The sequence below is a fragment of the Heloderma suspectum genome, chromosome 7 (assembly GCF_057233095.1).
Source record: "Heloderma suspectum isolate Gila_16-S chromosome 7, 16-S_ref, whole genome shotgun sequence".
In the NCBI taxonomy this organism is placed as follows: Eukaryota; Metazoa; Chordata; class Lepidosauria; order Squamata; family Helodermatidae; genus Heloderma; species Heloderma suspectum.
Genome location: NC_139464.1, coordinates 67,905,818 through 67,927,066, shown reverse-complemented (window position 1 = coordinate 67,927,066; position 21,249 = coordinate 67,905,818). Strand labels below are relative to the sequence as shown.

At 40.4% G+C, this 21,249-nt stretch overlaps 1 protein-coding gene across 3 annotated transcripts in view; it reads left to right on the top strand.

The window, feature by feature from the left end:
* The window catches only part of LGR5 (leucine rich repeat containing G protein-coupled receptor 5), a 115,975-nt gene extending 95,563 nt beyond the window's left edge, over positions 1 to 20,412 (top strand). The window contains exons 12-18 of one of the 3 annotated variants that reach the window (XM_084811803.1): positions 2,815 to 2,880; positions 3,813 to 3,884; positions 5,215 to 5,286; positions 12,647 to 12,772; positions 14,019 to 14,164; positions 16,637 to 16,720; positions 17,655 to 20,412. In XM_084811803.1, the coding sequence (XP_084667929.1) occupies positions 2,815 to 2,880; positions 3,813 to 3,884; positions 5,215 to 5,286; positions 12,647 to 12,772; positions 14,019 to 14,164; positions 16,637 to 16,720; positions 17,655 to 18,745 (1,657 nt within the window). In that variant the 3' untranslated portion in view covers positions 18,746 to 20,412. The remainder of the gene's footprint in view (positions 1 to 2,814; positions 2,881 to 3,812; positions 3,885 to 5,214; positions 5,287 to 12,646; positions 12,773 to 14,018; positions 14,165 to 16,636; positions 16,721 to 17,654) is intronic. The other 2 variants (XM_084811802.1, XM_084811804.1) reach the window with 2 other exon arrangements.
* Positions 20,413 to 21,249: the final 837 nt, after the last annotated feature.

Genomic DNA, 21,249 nt, shown 5'->3' with positions numbered 1-21,249 from the left:
TTCCTTAACACTAAATCTGACCTGGGCTCAGAAATCGTCTGCAGAGCTGAGTACCAAAACGTGAAAGGATTTTTTCTTTCTTTCCTTGTTACAGGCTTAAGTACTTGCTTATATGTTTCCATACAGATACCTTAATGTTCCATATCTTTATTTTCTCTTTAAGCCACATTTATTCATTTGGAATTTTGAGCAGTATTCCTAAGATATGTGGGAGACCTTGTTTCTTATAATGATTAACCACTACATTATTGTAACTTGCAAGTATGTTGCAGTGTTAGTTTAATCACTATCAAAAGTAATCATTCTGTCTACTTCTTTGTGAATGGGCCAACTGCCCTTTCTTTTAACAATTACATCATGATGAATGTATCTGGTTTGCCTAGCCAACATTCTAACAGCACTAATTGTAATGCACTATCATAGTACCAAAGTGGCCCTTAAAGACATTTCTGAGAAAGTTAAGTACTAATTTTATCAGAGTAACATTAAATATTTCTGCCTTTGCACCACTGATAGTGGGAACAATAAATGAAGCATCTTTTCCTGCAAAGCACAGAATAGCTTCCAACTAAGCTGAAGTGTTGTAAGATCAATGTATTTCTACCATAACAAATCAGCTATATAAGTATAAAATCATCCACTTTAAATTCACATTTATGTTACCGTCTTATCACTGGTTGGACATAAGAGTGAGGTTTCCATGCACTGTGCTTAAGAAAGGCAGTCTTTTGTCAGTGCTCAGCAGAGAAATCCCAGCTCTTATCTCCAATCAGTGATAGGAGATAAGAGCGGAGGTTTCCTGCACAGGGCTGAAGGAAGAAGGGATGGGGCATACAGAAGAAATTCATGGACTGGTCCAGGCTACAGACTGGAGGTTCTCCATCCCTGTTTTACACTCTATATATAACAAAATCATTCAGAAATTTAGTTTCAGCTTAAAGAATATGTTTCTGTGTCACAGTGGCCCTATTCAGATATTCCCCTCATGCAATTAACAATCTTGCAGAGGGGGAGAGGATGCTTGTGTCAATTGCTCCTACCTCCATCTTCATGTCCACACCCACCCATGCATTGAAGGGAAAGTCTGTCGAGGGGTGCCTTTTGTATACATGTGGGTTCCCTTCATGTAGGTTCTATCCTCATGATATGGAACCACAATCAGGGTTCCATATCATGGGGGGAGTCTACATGTCTACAGCAGGCTCCCCTCTACAGATATCCCCTCCTTCATTTCGGGGACAGCCGGGAGTGAGAACAAGAGGCAGAGTCTCACTGTCCCCCTCTACCCATCTGTTAATTACGTGAGGAGAAACCCCAGTAGGACTAGGAACTTAAAGGCCGTTAACTCACCTGAATCGCATTGCAGCATGCGTCAAGAGAAGTTATCATGGGAACAGAGGAAGCTGCCTTATACCAGGTCAGACTATTTGTCCACCTAGCCCACCAAAGTTGCCCACACCTGTCCTAGATGCTAAAATTGTCCAGTGTAAAGGCAAGACCTATGAACTCCAAGGTTGCTGGATTTGGTGGAAATCAGAAAACCATGACTCGATGGTTCCTTGGAACTGGTAATTACTATGCCACACCTCCTTTAGTCAAAACTCTGACCAGGTGTGGCTTATTTGGGTATGGGGTGATTTTCTCTTTGGTCTTAAGATGTACATCTGGGATATGGCCTACAAAATATCCTTCCATGAGGCTCTCTTGCCAATTTCTGTAGATAATCAGTCCTCAAGTCCAGGGGTCCATATGAAATTATTCTACCAGAGATGCAAATATTACCATGCCTAGTCTTTGGGGTCCTCTGGGAGTTCATTCTCCAGTTTCGCTGCATTGACCATTTTTACAGTCACTCTACCCTACCCCTGTGTTAGAATTTTATTTCTCCACCCTAAGACTGTCCCCCTTCCCAGGGTTCTCTCTGGTAGCCAAAAGTACCTCCTTTTAAGTCTAACTTTCCAGTGCCTCTGATATTTACCCCCTTTGGAGACGATTACAGGTGACTCTTGTATTTTCCTTTCCCCTAACTGAGCATCTCCTGTGGGGACTGAGGGGATGAATCCTTGTGACCTTCCCCATTTCTATGAGAAGTAAATACTCCCTAGCAAGAGGGAATTTTATATTTAAGCAACATGAATTTGAGTTAATTGTAAAGAATTAACAGAGGCATAAAACTTTACCATCTAAGGTTAAAAAACAGAAACAAAAGACATGTCCCTCTGTCCAGTCTCATTTCTGTCTTCACAGAGGCAAACATCCTATTAAACCTGATGGGAGTTTTCCCTGCACAAAGGAGTACAGGATACAAATCTATTTCCCTTTTTTCTTTCTTCTTTTTACAATTTCTGCAAATTACCATGGCTTGTTTTTGATTAGTTATATTATACTATAAATGATTCCAGATGTTTCAGTTATTCTGTAATTTGTTGAGTTTTGGCTCAAATCATTTGAAAGGCTTTTTTCCTTGTAGTGATTGATTTTCAGAGTTAGTTCTAGTTCCACAAACCACTTTCCTCCGCTAAAGATATGGCAGTTCTAAAGGTCAGCAGCAAGATTATTTAATTTAAAGTGTAGTCTGGGAAGCTAATTAAATTTCACTGTGATTGCAGTTAAAAAGTTGGGATCCTCCTAGAAAAAAATGTTTCAAAACCAAGTATCTAGTAGATTATTTTAAATAATTAAAAGGAGGAAAACTGGACCCAGTAATATTTCCAGTATCATCCTTTACCAGAAACAAGCCGTAATTCTAAAATACGTTTTTACTATTTAGCTGAGCCATTAACCTTGTTTTTTTTTTCTGTATTTGTATTTAAGAGACCTCTCCTATAATCAGCTGGAAGGCTTGCCCCATTTCACCGCTTGTGAAAAACTTCAGAAAATGTAAGGTTTCAAAAAGCTTTTGATCTATGCACTCATGGAGCAGGCTTTCCCATCCTCTCCAGTGCAGGGAGCAGATCTGTAAACATGAGAGTCTGAACGTTTGTTTGCCTGTATTTGATATTTATAGTTTTGGTTAGGGGTGAATCATTTTATCCCACCACATCACACACTTTGTATGTTTAGTGGAATATGTGTCTCCTCTGGGAGGAGGACACAATATAACCATAAGGGGCTTTTGATGGTGGAGAGGATTGGTGCTTCCTAGTTTTTAGATAACTCTGCCTATGGGCTTGCAATACAGTTTGAAAGCTCCAGACTTTGATCCAGGATATGGGAGATCCAATCCCCCAATACTCTTCCACACCTTATTCACTGCTTATGGCTCCTTCCCAGTTCCTTAATCCTTGTTCTCTTCCTTCAGGATAAAGAGACAAGATGAATAGACTGCATGTCTCTGGAGGGGAAGGGATTCCTTCTACATGAGAAGATTGGAAACTTCTGTTCTAGTGCAGCCTTCCCCAACCTGGTGCCCTCCAAATGTTGTTGACTACAACTCCCTGCATTCCTGACCATTGACCATTCTGGCTGAGGCTGATGGGAGTTGTAGTCTAAAATATCAGGAGGGCACCAGGCTATTCTAGTGCTACATCTAGCTCTAAAGGAAATCTAAACAAGATCCAAAGAACCATACAGTTAGTTCTGCACATTCAGGGGAAATTTGGAAACATGTTTCCTGAACATCAGTTTCCCATGCCACATATAGCAAGCCATTTACAAATCTGAGCGAACCTTTCAAAAGCACTTTGTGATATGTCATGGGGGTGTAGATGTGTCCAAACTCTTGGGCACATCTGAATTAGCTCTTGGATCCTAGGCAGTATTTGAAATTCTTCAAAAGTTGTTATCTATAAAGTGAATTTTTGCAATTACAGTGACTTACACCACAATGAAATATATGAAATCCAAGTGGGCACTTTTCAGCAGCTGGTTGCCCTACGTTCACTGTGAGTACAGCCATAAAAGAGCTATTTACCTTGGTACTGAGAATCATGGAAGCTCACATTCCTTTCCTCTGCCTGCTCCTACATATTTTGGTTTCCATTTTTTCCCTTTGATCATTCAGCTTGCTGGGTTAGATTTGCCAAAGCAAAACAAACATTCTGACGTTGAGCATTTCCAGCAATAAATTCACACAGCCATGAACCAAAAAAACAAAAAAATCCCTTGAAGTAGCTTCCACTTGTAGACTTCACTAGAAGAACTAGGAAGCTTGAATTAATCATATATATAACCCTTTTATTGATACACTCCAAAATCCACTGTTGAAGGGGAAAGCTGAGTGACTTTTATACAGATAACAATACTAAAGAAATAGGGACAGACTGTGTAAATCTATAAAAATCAACAGCCTTGCTGAAAGTGGAGTACTGCTTGAATAGAATATTTTGGAAACAGAAAAACCATTCCTATATTGTACTGTGCTTGTAGTGATGCCTTGCCCCGAACAGCACATGCATCAAGAAGGAGGTGGGGGAGAGAAAGATGTGGGAGAAACTGTTGCAAAAATAATGACACAGGGGAGAAGCAGGGGGAGAGAAACAGATGTGCCAGAGGCAAAGAGACAGGTGAGAAGGTGACGGATAATGGAAAGGTCCATTTCAGATGTTTTCTTGGAGTGTGTATAAGCTTGAGCGCTTCCCTCTTTTCTTTCCTTCATCCTCTTGCACACCGGGGTTAAGAGGAGACTTCCTGGTTTGCTAAATCACAGTTTTCTGTGACATCTGAACTGGGCAACTGTGGCTTTAACACTGCCTGTGAACCAGGATTGCAAATCACAGTTTGATCTTGATGTGCAAACCATGTTGGTATGCAGTGCTGAAACCTCAGTTTCCTGGTTCAGACATCAAGGTGATTTAGCAGTTGGGAATTCTCTTCTCAAGCTGGGCCTTTGAGAGAAGGGGGGAGTGGGAGTAGAAGGAGAGAGCACTCAAGGTCATTACTCATTCACACTTCAACAAGCCATGATTTGTTGGAGCAGCAGCTTTACATTTGAACCTGATCAGAGTTTGTCCCATGGTTTACTGATTTGGTAAATAGGTGGTGGGTCAAGGAAAGGGATGTGTTTGTTCAAATTTATCAGCCCAAACATTGGCTGCAGGGATCTAGTTTGACTCCAGTGACATTTAAATTGGATACATCTCTTTGACTATGACAGGCTTAAAATCAACCTACTGGAAGTCATTTCATATAGTTTTTTTAAAAAAAAATAAAATAAAGATTTGATGTAAAACTCCATGCATTACTAAGCACATATCATTTTCATCCTTCCTGTAGGGATTTAGCTTGGAACAAAATATCGTTCATTCATGCCAATGCATTCTTCTCTTTACTATCCTTGATTAAACTGTAAGTGTCTGCTTATTTTTCTTTATTTTCATGTTCAGTGGAGTCCTGTTATGATCATTCAGATATCCAGTGGCAAAAAACCCCTATTCAGGGCAGAGTAAACTAAATTAGAACAATTTAAAGAACAATGAAATGCAAAGCAAAGCAGTTGTTTTCCTCTGGCCAGCACAGTAGTCTTGCAGTTCTGCACTGCAGATGGTTTTAATTAGGATTGGGGTAGAATCCTAAACAGAAAAGCATGAACATCAGATTCTTGGTATCTGCCCCCAGACAATTCAATTAGGATCAGACCCAGATCACTCTGGAACCCAATTAGATTCATTTCAGCTCCCAATCACTGTAGCATCTACATTCATTCATTCATTCATTCATTCATTTGTTCGTTCCACTCTTCAGCGGGAAAGCCTCCAAGAGCAGCTACAGATCAATAAAAACAAGACAGTACCTGCCCTCAAGTTTACAACTTCATCTACCTTATCCCTAATTGACCGAGGCAGCAGGGGGAACTCACACTGAGGGTGTTCAGATGATCAGCAGGGGAAACAATGCAGCATTGGTTGTTGCCCCAGCCCCTGTGCGTGCTGGTCGCATGACCGGGATTACCCTAATTACCCACACCATGTTGCAGGTTGCCGTGATGCCTGAAAGCGGCACACAGCACAGCTGTGGGGACTTTTTACCCACCCTAAAAGCCCTACTGCAAGCTATGGGTTGTAGGGTGGGTGAAAAGTCACCATGGCCACACCACATGCCGGGTTTGGACAACATGGCAACACACAATGCGGTGTGGGTAATTAGGGTAATCCCAGTCAACCAGCATGGGTGGGGAAACAACCAACACTAGGTTGTTTCCCCCACTGATATCTGAACCTGGTCACTGAATGTGGCATTAAGTCTTCCCATGACTATGGGCACTGCTGTGTGCATTCATAGTATAGAAGCTTGAAGCCATGGCAAATGTAGTTCCAAATGTCTATGATTTTCCCATCGTTCCTAGAATCTATAAATGCTGCTGTGCATGTGTGTGGCAGGGTCTATAGACACTACGGGGTATAATATAGCACCTGTTGTGATTTCTCCCCACCGTCCCAGTAATTTGAGGGAAAGAGGGGTGATGGAGAAGATTCGTGTCAGCAGTTTTGTAGGACTCTTATCTGCTCTAGGCACAGTCTGAGTTCTAGTTAATTTCACCAGACATCTGAAAGATGTTCAGCATAATAATCTGGAAGCTACAAAATGTTTGCAGGTGGGAATTTACACTTCATCACTTAATAGATTGCAAGCATAAATATATCTGAAAGAGTATTGATCCTACCTATTTTGAGGTTGAGGGCCACATTCAGATTTGCCTTATAGGTCAAATTATCAGTACAAGCAGTGGCAGGTAAGGACATTAATGGAGATGGTAAAATGCAGTCCAAATCCAGTCCCTATCAGACCAAGCCAGAAATGCAAGACTCTCAAGTTATACATTTTCTGTTGCCCTGTGGCAACAGAAATTTTGGATTTTGATATGGCAATGGGTGAATACATACCACCAGTTTACCATGTGGGAAATATTGGGAAGTTTCAAATGTTGGGAAGTTTGTTTTTCAGCATTCAGCAGTAACTAGTTGAATGCTGAATTATTCCATGGTTACTGTTGCTTCACCCCAGATACTAACTAACAGTCTGCTACTACAGAGTAAAGACCTTATTTCTACTTATTCCCTCAAACAGTGCTGCAATGTTTATTTATTTATTTATTGCAATTATATCCTGCCTTTTTTCCTCTTGCGAGGAACCCAAGGCAGCTTACATTATCCTCCTCCTCTCCATTTTACCCTCACAACAATAACCCTGTGAAGTAGGTTGGGCTGAGAGTGTGTGACTGGCCCAACGTCACCCAGTGCTTCCATGGCCGAGTGGGGACTAGAACCCGGATCTCCCAGCTCACATTCCAACACTCTTGCCACTACACCACACTGGCTCTCATCATTATGCTTTATCATTACCTCCTGATTCTTTGTTAATGGGAAATGCCAAAATCCATATTAGTGTAATGCCTTTTTTAGGCCAATCAAAAGATAACAAAAAATGTGCAAGCTTTTGAGATATCCAGATCTCTTCATCAGGCAAAATTTTACAAAAGAAACAGGTTTTGCAGAGGAGGGGGAGGAACAAAAAACTTTGATGGGGAAGTCACAGTGTTTTCATGTTCCCAGTATCTAGAGTCCCAGTATGAAGCAGGGGATAGATCAGTAGACATTCAAATTAGGCTCTGCAGGTCATGTGATAGTTACAGAGTTGGACCTCGAGCTGCCCCTAGGGTTGCTGGGAGCCAGAAAAGGAAAAATGTTGGATCCACTTTCACCAATAGAGAAAAATCATCTCCGGCTTGGTTAATATAAAGACTGCCTAGTTTCACTCTGTGATCTACTAATGAAAAGGGACAGTGTGCTTCAGCCAGGATGGAAACAAGTCTGAGTATCAGCTAGATTTTATATTTCCAAAATGGGGGAATCTAACATTTTTCCCTTTATGGTTCCCAGCAGCCCTAGGGCCAACTCTAGGTCCAGCCTTGTAATCATCACATGATCTGCAGAGCCTAATTGGACTACTGCAGACCCCTCCTTCCCCTCTCCCCACTTCGTCTTGGGACTGAACTTTCAGATACTGTGAATTCACAATCAAGTCCGGGCTTTTTTCTCTCGATCTTCCCACCCCCCACACTTCCCTGCCAAACCCTCTTTTTTCTTGCCTGATGAAGAGATCTGGAGATCTCAAAAGCTTTCACATTTTTTGTTATCTTTTGGTTGGCCTAATAAGGGTATTATACTAATAATGGGTTTGGTATTTTTTCTTATTGTCATCATGGCTATTTGGGGTCCTTATTTGGACCTACATTCCAGGTCACATCCAGAGGTGTCCCCAGAATCGAGGACAGATGATTATCAGTCAGACACGACATCCTTTTCTTCCCTGGTGACTTTGCTTCCCCTTCAGAGGACATGGACCTGGGGCCAGGTACTCCATACAGCTCAGTCCCTTGGCCTGGAAGTGCTGCAGCCAGTTGCGAGGGTGAAAGACCCTGTGTTCAACTTGGTACACACTGAAGCATCAACTCCTTTTGTGATCCTGCTATTATCAACCTTGCTGCAAACTGTCCAGCCATCCTGGAAGGCTCCCTTCTCTATGGCTCCAGTGTCAAAAAGATTGGAGAATATGTATTGGGTGCAAGAGAAGGATGCTGGTTTTCTGTTCATAAACTCACCTCCTAACTCTATCATAGCGGAGGCTTCTCAGGGAAGTCACAAAGAGTTCACTCTTTCCCCATGGATAAGGAGGGCAGGCACCTGGATTTCATGGGCTGCCAGATTTCTCTTCAGTGGTGCTGAGCTTGTGCATCTCTAATTATCAAGCAGCAATGTTACGCTATCAATTCTTCTTGTGGGGGAAAAAGTGGGAACCCTCTTTGAGCACCTCCCGGAGGACAACAGGGACTTGGCAAAGTGATTTTTGGGTCTGTTGCCATGAGGCGGTATGCTTGGGTCCATTCCACTGGTCTATCTCAGGAAGCCAGATCCCACATCAAGGACCTTCCTTTTGATAGGAAGGGCCTGTTTAACTCGAAAACAGACAAACTATGGACTCCATGCAGAAAGTGAAAAATACTGCTCAGTGTATGGGATTGGGACAGCAACCCACTTTGTACAAACAGTGTAGGTGGTATCACCGCTATCCTATCAGCACTCATGGTCCCTGGCTGGTCAGTCATTTTGTTAGCCATCAACCTTGATACCAAAGTGGCAGTGTCCACCTTCCAAGTTCCACGGTCCTCGCAGGAAGCAGGACAGCAATGGCAAACACCATATTTTACTACCTCCACTTCCTTTTTCATCCTTCTGTCTGTCACCCCACCTTCAGAAATTGTCTGGCACCCTTTCTACCAGCTTGAGCATGTACCATGTCTGACTCCTGAGCCTTTTCTGTAATACAGAAGGGTTACAGGATTGAGTTCGATGCCCTTCTCCCTATTGGTTCCATCAAAGTCACGGTCCCGTTGCCAGCATTGCAGACAGAAAGAGACCCTCCTAGCGAAGGGTGCCATAGAGCGCGTCCTGGTGCATCAACTTCACAATGGTTTCTATTCCATTGCTTCACCATTCCAAAGAAGGATGGAGGGCTTCAACTGATCCTGGATCTCAGGGATGTGAGTGCATTTATTACCCCAAAATAGCCCCAGATGGTCATGCTGGCATCCATTCTCCCACTGCTACAGAAAGGGCACTGGTTCACATCTGTGGATCCGAAGGGCACATTTTTCCAGATTGCCATCAATCAGGAATACCAGCACTTCCCCTGATTCGCCATCGAACCTGATGCCAACCAATTTCAGATGTTGCCCTTTGGGCTTGCCACCACACTGAAGGTCTTCACCAAGTGCATGGCTGTGGTGGGGGCTCACCTTCATATTCAAGGGGTGGCAGTATACTACGACATCAATGACTGGCTGCAAGTGGTGTCTACAAGGGCAATTCTGCCGGCTGTCTTCCTGACATGTCACCTTCTGCGGGACCTTGTCTCTATCTGAACATAAAGAAATTCCACTGAAAGCCAATGCAGAAAATCCAATTCATCAGGGCAATCTTGAATTCTACTGTAGGTCAAGTGTTCCTTCCTCTGAACCATGCATCAACATTCACATGAGAGTTATCCACTAAAAAGGTTTCCTGCGCAGTGCACATCCAGCAGTTACTGGGACTGATGGTGGCTACTACCGCAGTAGTGTCTTTTGCGTGGCTGAGGGTGAGGGTGTTCCAGAATTGGTTCTTCCAGGAGTTTAACCCCCTCTGGGATGGCCATCACACTGCCTGGTTCTGAGGCTGCAATGGGCGGTCTCAAGGAATTGAATGAATAGGCAGGACCCCACTAGGGACATGCGCACTGGTGGGGCAGGGAGGGTTTCCACAAAAATTCCTCAGCTGTAGAAGTGTCTTGAATGGAGAATGGCAGAGCCCATATATGTGAATGTACAGATGACCACTCAAAGAACTACAGTCACACATAAGCAACCTGTCTTTTTTTGTTTATGGAAGTGCGTTATTATTCTCGCTGTTTTAAATTTTTATTCTGGAGTTATTTCAAAAGAAGTCAATAAAATCTTTCCCCCTCTCCTCTGAGTCATTCTCCTTCTCTTAGGGTGGAAAACACCAGTCTTCTAAAAAAGAATCTCGCATTGCTTTTATGCCTGTGAAGTCAACTGCTGTGTGTATTTTTAAATTATCCATGCACGTTTTATATGTGTGTGCTCAAGAAAAAATGTTTAAATTGTGATGTGTGCGCAGTGCTGCTTCAGTGAAATAAAATGAAGGTGCAGAAACCCTAAAATAATGCTACTTTATACTTTATAATCTTAGTCATACGCACACATATGTATGCACACGCATGCCACAGAGCCCCTCATCACACAAACACACAGAGGGTTGTCTCCAGTAGTGTCCTTCCACCAGCAGAACAGACACCACTGGCAGATTAAATTCTACCTTCCCCTTACAGACCCCTGTGGGGGAATTTGTTCATTTCCCCCACTGATCTGCTCTGTAGGGTTTGGTGACCCTCTATAGCCGCCCAGAGAGCTTGAACCGCCCAGAGAGCTTCGGCTATTGGGCAGTATAGAAATAAATAAATAAATAAATAATATAAATATAGCATACTTGAGGATGTGCATGGGGGAAAGACAGGAGACAGAAAACTCCTGTTTCACTCATCTAATGTTGGATTTAACTCAGAGAATCATAAATTCAAAAATATGACTATGGTTTCTAGCTAGAACAAAACAACCTCCAATTTGTGATCGTTAAAAAATATCTCATGATAACTGCAAATATTTAAATCTTTCAAAATATATAAATAGCATTTGGAATAGAAATGTGAACTTCTAAAACTCATGGATAAAAATCAGACAGACAAGCTATTCCTTAAAAGAAGATTCCAGCCATGAAACTCTATACCTTGGGGAAATATCTTCCCCATTCAGTGTCACTAGTCATAGATTCGGGATATCATTGACCATGTAACTACATGGAAAATGTGGAGAAGCCCCATCCTTTACCACATAAAAATCACACCATGTTTCTATTAACAGAGACAACCAAGCAAACCACATGGTAGAAACCCTACCATATGGTAAGTTTGTCACTGGCATTGGCTCAATGATTGCAAGTAAACATTTCAATAGGCTTTTGGGGTATGTAGTGGCATTGCCATATGAACTCCACAGATGAGTGATGCCAAAGGTACATTCAAACATTACAGCTCAAGGCCATTATCAAATGCTGATTATTTAATTAGCCCAGTGTAGTCACTGCAGAATTTTCTGCCATACAGAGTGCTTCCAGATATGAAAAATGAGCTCTGCTACCTTCTAGCTAAAATTATTATAACTACATTGCGTAACTAAATTTATATCCTCTTTAAGACTTTTTCTTTAACAGTCTTAAACAGTCTAACAGTCCTCTAATTGGACTGGGGAGAATATGAGGTCTTCAGACAGAATGAAAAGTTTTGTAGGCAATTCTGAGATTATGCAAGGGGTTGGATCCAAAAGTGTCCTTCACAGCTGAACTGGGGAGAATATGAGGTCTTCAGACAGAATGAAAAGTTTTGTAGGCAATTATGAAATTATGCAAGGGGTTGGATCCAAAAGTGCCCTTCCACTCTCCAAAGGAGATTTCCACTGATAAAAGGGCTATTTTACAACTCACACTAGAGTATTACGCAATAAAAGTGAAACTGAATACAGAGATGGTCTGTTTGTGCAACTAGTAACCTCTTGTACAAGCCAAGCATGAGAACTGCTATAGAACCTCTTACAGCATTCCATAAATTCTTAAGTGTTTGCAGAACAGCACTAGAGGTTTATGGTTCTTTGGATCCAAAGCCAGACAATCTGGTTAGCTTGCAACTCTAAGCACACTTACGTAGAGGTAATTTCCATTTAAATCACTGGAGCTATCATCCAACTAGACAACTTCTATAAAGGGTCCTTAGCACATCAACAGTTGTTCACAATAAAAACTAAGAGGAGATCCACTAACATGTTCTTGCAATCCTCTGTTCATTTCAGTGGGGCTTCTACAAGACAACTTCCAAGTGGATTGTGCTCTAAAGTGAAGTGACAGACTCTTACTAGTGATCCCCAAGGAAAAAGCTTTGTTTTAACCAAATCCAGATAGACATTTCTGGAGCTGGTTATCTTTTGTCTGCTGAGTAGTGTGTCTGTTAGTTTAATAATCTGTGACAATAACAAATATCCTCAGGTGAAAAAAAATCCTGTCCTTCTAGAATTATAAGCTGATTTTCTTTTGTTATTTTGCAGGGATCTGTCATCCAACCTTTTGTCCTCTTTTCCTGTAACTGGCCTATATGGTTTAACTCATCTAAAATTAACAGGAAATCATGCACTACAAAGTTTGATATCATCTGAAAACTTTCCAGAACTCAAGTGAGTACCTCATTAAAACTAATAAGGCACACTTGTGTTCATGTGCAGTGGAAGGGGTGTCACTGTATAATGTGTGTTACTTCCTATTCGAAGTCTTTGAACCACAGCACTGAAACTAAGACATACATGGTAAAAATTATGGCCTCATTACATCCTTTTTTATCTCAAGAAAATATGATTGATTTTGAACACCCTGGTAGCTGCTCGCTCTGAAACACATCTGCTTCTCAGCAATATTTCCCAAAAAAATATACACGGTCTGTTTTCCTAAAATTACTTTGTATAATTTATACTTCATAAGTGGCATGCTTCCCTCTGCTTGATTGTTGCTTCATCAACTACCACTTTTTTAAAAACAAATGTAGGCAATATATAACTACAAAGAAATATAGGTAGTTTGAGGATGGAAGTAAATACTTCAACATAGTCACAATGCAAAAATGCTGTAAAACATCTGAGGGAGAGTTATTAATGGCCTGCTCCTTTGAGAGGTTGAGCTGGCATGTAAGAACACAAAACCAGGTTCAAAGACTGCCAAAGAGGCACAGGGTCGCAATTTGCTGCATTGCACCAATATTATGAACCAACCTGGGGTGTTGAGCGACCATTACCAGCTGCAACATAGATGCAACCCAAAAAGTCAGTTTGTCTTTAGAAAAATTCAGCTATCAATGCAGAACTAATGTCACATCTAGTTTGGCCCTCACATAATAAGTTTTCTATTCTCAAGTGGGACCAACATCAACGTTGCAGTGTGGAGTGCCGCTGTTCGGGATTACAGCCATCCCATTTCGCTCCCCGATTTTCTGTGCTTTCTCTCCTACAGTCAGTCAGCATTCTATGCCATGCTCAGTCCTCACTGGGCTGTTTTTTGGATGCCCTCCTTAGGGTTTTTCCCCCCTAAATCTTTGCACCTCTGCAAACCTTGGGGCTCCCCCAGGCCTCCTGATACCTCCTCTTGTGTGAAGGTGGGGCTGTTTTGCCTACATAAGCAACAGCACTCACAGCCTGAACACTAGACACAGAGGGAATGATGATAAATGCAGAAATGTTCTGAAATGTACAGGGCTGTTGGAATGATGTGCTTCCCCTTAATTTTTGATATGTGTTTAATCTGTCAGAGCTCTGACTTTCTGTTGTTCCAGTTTGATACTAATCACCATTTGTATTGTTGACTTTGCAATGGATGTGTAGGTTATTGAGCTATTTTAATAAGTGTAACCATATCTTATCTGTTTCTCTAAAGGGTAATAGAGATGCCTTATGCTTACCAGTGCTGTGCATTTGGAGCTTGTGACAGCTACTACAAAACCCCAAACCAGTGGAACAAAGATGAGAACAGCAGTATGGATGAATTTCAGAGGAAAGATGCTGGCATTTTCCATACACATGGTAAATTTTAAAAACCAGTTAAATCATATTTAAGAAGACGGTATTTGCTAATGATTTGAATGTGGTAGCCAGTGATCAATTAAATGTATACCTTTCTAATTTTGCAATTTTAATAGGTGAATGGCAGTACAAATAAACTCCCAATAAGATACATATTACATCCTTGTAAAACAATGTTTTGCTTTTATACTTTTCCCAGTCAGGTTACTAGTGACCTGGGGTGGGGAGGGGTCACATTTCTTCCTAATATTATGTTTTGTTAAGCACTAGAAATGGTCATGAGCATTCCACACCGCTGTTTCAATCTGTTTTAATGTTTTATTGCTTATATTGTTCTGTTATTGTTTCTGTGTTTTAGACTGTATTGTAAACTGCCCAAGGATGATAATACGTAACAAGGACTAAATTACATGCATTGATCTGTGAAAGGGGAAGAAACTTTGTGATACTAAAAAATAACGGACTATATATATATATATATATATATATATATCAGAAGAATGAATAACAATAGATTCGTCCATTATTTTTTAGTATCACAAAGTTTCTTCCCCTTTCACAGATCAATGCATGTAATTTAGTCCTTGTTATGTATTATCATCCTTAGGCAGTTTACAATACAGTCTAAAACACAGAAACAATAACAGAACAATATAAGCAATAAAACATTAAAACAGATTGAAACAGTGGTGTGGAATGCTCATGAACATTTCTAGTGCTTAACAAAACATAACCATATATATATATCTCGGAAGAATGAATAACAATAGATGCATCGCCATATGCTATTTTTAATGGGAGCAGGGTTAGGCCTAGAATCATATAGAATAGTAGAATAGTAGGGCTGGAAGGGGCCTACAAGGCCATCGAGTCCAACCCCCTGCTCAATGCAGGAATCCAAGTCAGAGCATCCCTGACAGATGGCTGTCCAGCCTTGTCTTGAACGCCTCCAGTGTGGGAGAGCCTACCACCTCCCTAGGTAATGGGTTCCATTGTTGTATTGCTCTAACAGTCAGGACGTTTTTCCTGATGTTCAGCCAGAATCTGGCTTCCTGTAACTTGAGCCCATTATTCCGTGTACTGCACTCTGGCATGATCGAGAAGAGATCCTGGCCTTCCTCTCTCTGACAACCTTTCAAGTACTTGAAGAGCGCTATCCTATCTCCTCTCAGTCTTCTCTTCTCGCCTAGTTCTTACCTTCTTCAGGTGAAGGTTTTCTTCTGAACTGTACCACTTGAGACTGCAGGTGAGGGCATATGTGACTGCCAGCAGCATTATTCTCTGCAGTCTGAAGTGTTATAGTTAGGAACCAGGTCTGCCTCCTTATGTTCTGTAAGACTAGGCCCTTGGGCAACTTCTATTATTTTAAAACATTTCCTGAATTTGCTGCCAAAAATCTTGTTTGTTTATGTGCATGTTGTTTTTTGGAGTTCATGAGTACAAATCTCTGCCCCAAGGAGCATACAGTCTAAAATATGACACAAAACAAGGGGAGCAAAATGGGGGCAGGGATAACAGGAGAGGAATATGTGATTGAGGTTTAGGCTTAGTTACAGGCCAAGTTACGGTAGGGCATCTTCTGGAAATATTGAATATTGCATCCTCTCTCTCTCTCCCTCTCTGAATGCTACTGGGGACACACAGAGAGCCCGTCAAGGCTCTTCATATGCACAGAGTACATATTATGGACATTCTGGCCACACTCCCAAATAAAAGAGGGGGGTGGGGGAGTAGGCCAGACTGCATGGCTTTGTACCACGCTGCTGCTCTCCATTATACTTCCATTCTCAGCATATCCTCACTAATCAAAATGAGTTGGAGAATGTACAAAGTAATTTGGATAACAGATCAAAGGAAAGAGGTTCTACAGACCATAAATATGGTCCAGGCTGACACCTGCTCTTCTTTACTTGCATATAGATGTCCCTCTTATTTGATTCTCAGTATCACTATCAGTCCAAATTATACAAGGATGCCAAACTTCTGGCCTCCAGGCCTAATCTCCAGCCTGCTGGGAGTCCAAATCCAGTCTGCGGAGGTCCCCTTCCTCATGCCCTGTCTCCCTCTGTGGGAGGGAGATCCCTGTTATTATCTCCCATAGGACAGTGTGTGATGCATGAAGGAAGCACCTGACTTGGCCAGTGCAAGGAGGAGCTACTCCTCCATGTGCCAGACAAGTGATCCTTTTTGTACCATGTACCACTCTATGGGAAGGAGGCACCTGCCTTGACTGGTGTACAGAGGAGCTGCTCCTCCATGCACAGGCCAAGTGATCTTTTTCCCCTGGACCCAACCCATTTTAACACTCCTGAAATAATATTTCAAAAGTCAATAGGTCCAAACATGGTAATTTGAAGCTCTTGACAAGAGTGTGATCAGAACATCAAATAGTCACAACCTTTTCCTGATGGATACAGATAAGATGTTATCAGCAATATAAGTGACTGAATAATGTGGTATTCCTTCCTACAGATGACCATGACTTTGAGGATTTTGTTCTTGACTTTGGTGAAGATTTGAAAGCTCATCATTCAGTGCAGTGCTCTCCCTCTCCAGGTATAGATCCTGCTGTATTAGCAGAGCTCCTGGGGGTGTCGATGTGGTGGTTTTTTAAAAACACCTTTAAGATCCTCTCTTATATTTCCAAATGTTTTATAGAATCCTGTGGAAAAAGAGAAGCTATGAAAAGGGCCAGTGTTACATGGAGTGCATGTCCATAACTCAGTGACAGAACACAGACTTTACGTGCAAAACCCTTACTGACCATGTTTACCTTAGTCTTTTATATAGCCACCACTTCAGTCAACCTGCCCACATCCTAATTCCCACCCACATCCAGATGCTGAATCAGCACTGACACTTTTTGTCCTAAGTTACTTGAAAAGGAAAGATAGTGCTGTCATTAGCACATTGTGCAGGAATTTGGGATGAGATGCAAGCCTCACCTGTGGCTTCCTATTCAACAGCCATTTCCCAAATGGGAGAGGTTGCAAATAGTCCATTGGCTAGATAGATGATAGCCAACAAGATTTACCTATATTAACTATAGTAGAATAAGTGCAATGTGGAGTCCAAGAATAATCTTCTGTTTTGAGAGGGAAACTAGGCATTCCCCTTTTTCCAAAAAGCACACCCAGGCAAGCTAAAATAGAGTAAGGTGAGTAAAGTGTTATTGTTACACTGATTTAATTTGCTTTTACTTTCATGTTTGTTTTGTATTTTTCATATTCTATGGTTTTATTGTTAATGGACAGTATAAAATGCTGTCAATAAATAAGAACTGATGCAGCAGGTGCTTAACAGCAGGCAAGGAGAAAGCCTAGTGAACTGCCATTTTTCAAAACCAGATACCAACAAATGAAGGCTCAGAGCAAGAAATAGTTTACTCCAATTCCTCAGTGCAGGAATCAGAGGAATGAAAACTGAACACAGCTTATGAGTCCACTAACTAAGGTTTATACGACTTTGCTTTTCTGTCTTGTCATTGCAGGACCCTTCAAGCCATGTGACTACCTCTTTGGCAGTTGGCTAATCAGAATCGGAGTTTGGACCATAGTGGTTTTGGCTTTTATTTGCAATGCATTGGTGGTTGCAACAATCTTCAGATTCCCACTGTTCATCTCCTCCATAAAGATGTTAATTGGACTAATAGCCATTATAAACACCCTAATGGGTGTGTCTAGCAGTGTGCTTGCCAGTGTGGATGCCCTAACCTTTGGAGTCTTTGCTCAGTATGGTGCTTGGTGGGAAGGTGGAGTTGGTTGCCACATGATTGGCGTTCTCTCCATCTTTGCTTCAGAGGCTTCCATTTTCTTGCTCACATTAGCAGCTCTTGAGCGTGGGTTCTCTGTAAAACATGCCACAAAGTTTGAGACCAAAACAACCCTTGCTAGTGTAAGAATAGCTATTTTCTTTTGCTTTGTGTTGGCTTTAATCATTGCAGTGATACCAATACTGGGTGGGAGTGAGTATGGGGTTTCTCCCCTGTGCATACCATTACCATTTGGGAAGCCAACTGCTGTGGGTTACATGGTAGCACTAGTCTTGTTCAACTCTCTTTGTTTTTTTGTAATGACAATAGCCTATACAAAACTCTACTGTAGTCTGGATAAGGGAGAATTGGACAATATTTTGGACTGTTCCATGGTCAAGCATATAGCTTTATTACTTTTTACTAACTGCATTCTCTATTGTCCTGTGGCCATCTTATCATTTTCTTCCTTACTAAACCTAACTTTTCTCAGCCCAGAAGTAATTAAACCAATACTTCTAGTGATTGTCCCCCTACCTGCATGTCTAAACCCACTTCTCTACATACTTTTTAATCCCCATTTCAAGGAAGACCTAGGAAGTCTTCGAAAGCAGACAGTTGCATGGAAAGCATCAAAGCATGCCAGTCTGGTGTCTGTTAATTCAGAGGATGCAGAAAAACAGTCATGTGATTCAACACAGGCTCTAGTAACCTTTGCAAGCACCAGAATATCATATGATATTGCCCCCAACAATTCATTAGTGCCATCATCCTATCAAACAAGTGAAAGCTGTAACCTTACATCAGTAACATTTGTTCCATGCCGCTAACTTCATGTCAAAGGTACCTGTCATATTTACAAAATTATCACTCAGAGTACATGAATGTGTATGAATTTCTTATGCAGAGGGAGAAAAAGAATTGTCTACTCCTATTACATGTGTCAAAAAGGTTTGATGACCATGAACATTGGCATTCTGAAATGCCAGCAGATACTAACTCAGTCTGCTTTAAACATGCATACACACACACACACACACACACACACACAAATCAATTATAATTTAGAGTAATGTTTTTAAAGTCCAGAACTTATTAGTGTTTACAGCATTGGTTCTGAGGCTTTGAAATAGGCTGAGCAAAAATGAATGAATGAATGAATAAATAAATAAATTAGAAGCACATTCCAAAGAAAGTAATAAAATATTCACCCTTCCTGAATCCTTTTGTTGTCATAGTGATGCTGAGTTTTAAGGACTAAAAATATTAAGAAGAGCTATCTTGCCAAGTAAACACTGAAGATATATAAGAAAAAATGCATCTATCCTACATATTTACATTTGAACTGCCCTCAGTAGTCTTGTTTAAATATGGATGAAAGTCAAGAATCGTAGTTACTTTTTAAAGAGGTTAAGGGTGCAATCCTATGCATGCTTAGACAGAAGAGAGGCCTACATCTCCTAGCATGCCCATTAAGGCTGCAATCCTATAATATCCACTGGTGGTAAGACCCACTAGACTCAATTATACTTCTTAGTAGACGGACATATATAGGACTGCAGAGTTCATTGTATTCAAATAACTGAAAATATTCATTAGAAATGGCCTCTGATCCTTGCACAACTTGTTAGCATCTAAGGTACAACTTTATATTGGGAGGTCTATGAACATTAGTAGATATATTTGGAAGAGCCACATGGAATGATGTGGGTGGGGAGACCTGTATTGTCAGTTCTATGCTGCATCAATTTACTAGCTTATATGTGCATCCTCAGAAAAGAAAATGAACAAATGCAGAAACTATGCACAAAAACACTGGCTGCATGATCATCATATTCCTTTTTTCTCCTTGGAGTTTGAAACAAAGCAGCATGCAGTTGAGGAATTGTTCTTAAAACCACTGTGGATTAAACAAGAGATCATCTGACCATTGCACAATACTTATTACCATGTTTATTTAGCTTTATTTTTTTTAGTGTGGTTCAGTTACAGAGTGCTGCTTAATGTCAGTGAAATTGTTCCTCATATGTCTATATTTACTTTTGTATACAAGTTTAAGAAGTAAAAGAATAAGTTTGAAGACTGGCTCAAGAAAGATTCTTTTATATTAAAAATGAAGATTAGATAAACTTTAGAACAGGCTACTATGCATATTATTTTTATAAGCAACTTCAAAAGCTTTGATTCTGATATTTTAACTTGGAAATATTAAAATTAATTTCAGAGAAGCTTTTTAAAAATACTATTTGTAAATATAGAACTGTATTTATTATTACAGTAAAATCATACTAAAAGATGAGAATAAGTTGTGTACAGTCTCATACTGATATATTTGCTAGATTTCTATTTTCTGTTCATATATTTGACTAAATTCGCTATCTGTATATAATATATGTAAATGTGTAGTGAGTGTAAATAGATCGTGTGCTTTCTTTTCTACTGGTTTTTCAAATATATATGTAATTTGTAATAAAATCTGCAACTAAGCACAAAGGGTATTTAAGTGCCTTATACTCACAAATGTTTGTCAGCAGTTCCAAATATTTTCTGGTTTATTTTTTACCACTTTATCATAATCAAACATGTAAATTATTATTTTTCCTCAGAAGAGAAAACCAAACCTAAAATAATACTTCCAGCACATTCACACCTTACCTAATCTAGCTTATTTCACATTCTAAAGAAGTATGGCATGATCATCTGTTTTGAGGATTTTTATGGCTTATACATTTAGCTTTTCATATTGCAATTTGTGTTGCCATAACAAACTTCTCATAAAGAATTACATGACAGGCTATAATTTTAGAATAATCCAGTAACGGTGCATTATAGTTACCAACACAACACTCTTCAAAAGGTAAAGATTAGAGGTGGTGTGGAGGAACATAATCACAGAAAGCTTGAGAAAACATTACCACACTCACCAAAACTTAAATTTGTTTGCAATAGCATGTAACTGGGTATACGACTTTGGGAAATAAACATAGATTAATAGATGAAGACCAACATTTTAGCCAATAATAGGCAACAATAATCTAAGTTAATTTTGAGATACACACAGATCATCCATCATTTTAAAAGTTAAAACATTTCCATTCTCTAATTAAAAAGTGGCTAAACAGTTCTGTATTATCCTTAAAGATTCCGCCCAGGAATTTGATCCAAATCTGTTTTAGAAATTATGGATGAGGTCTCTTGATGCATTTGATGACCTCCCTCTTTAATAGATAATGCCAATGTATACACAAAAGTACTAAATAAATCTAGTTATATCTATGCATGGCAAAATATAGGGAGAAATTAAACAACTTCATTAATATTTGCTCATGTAACA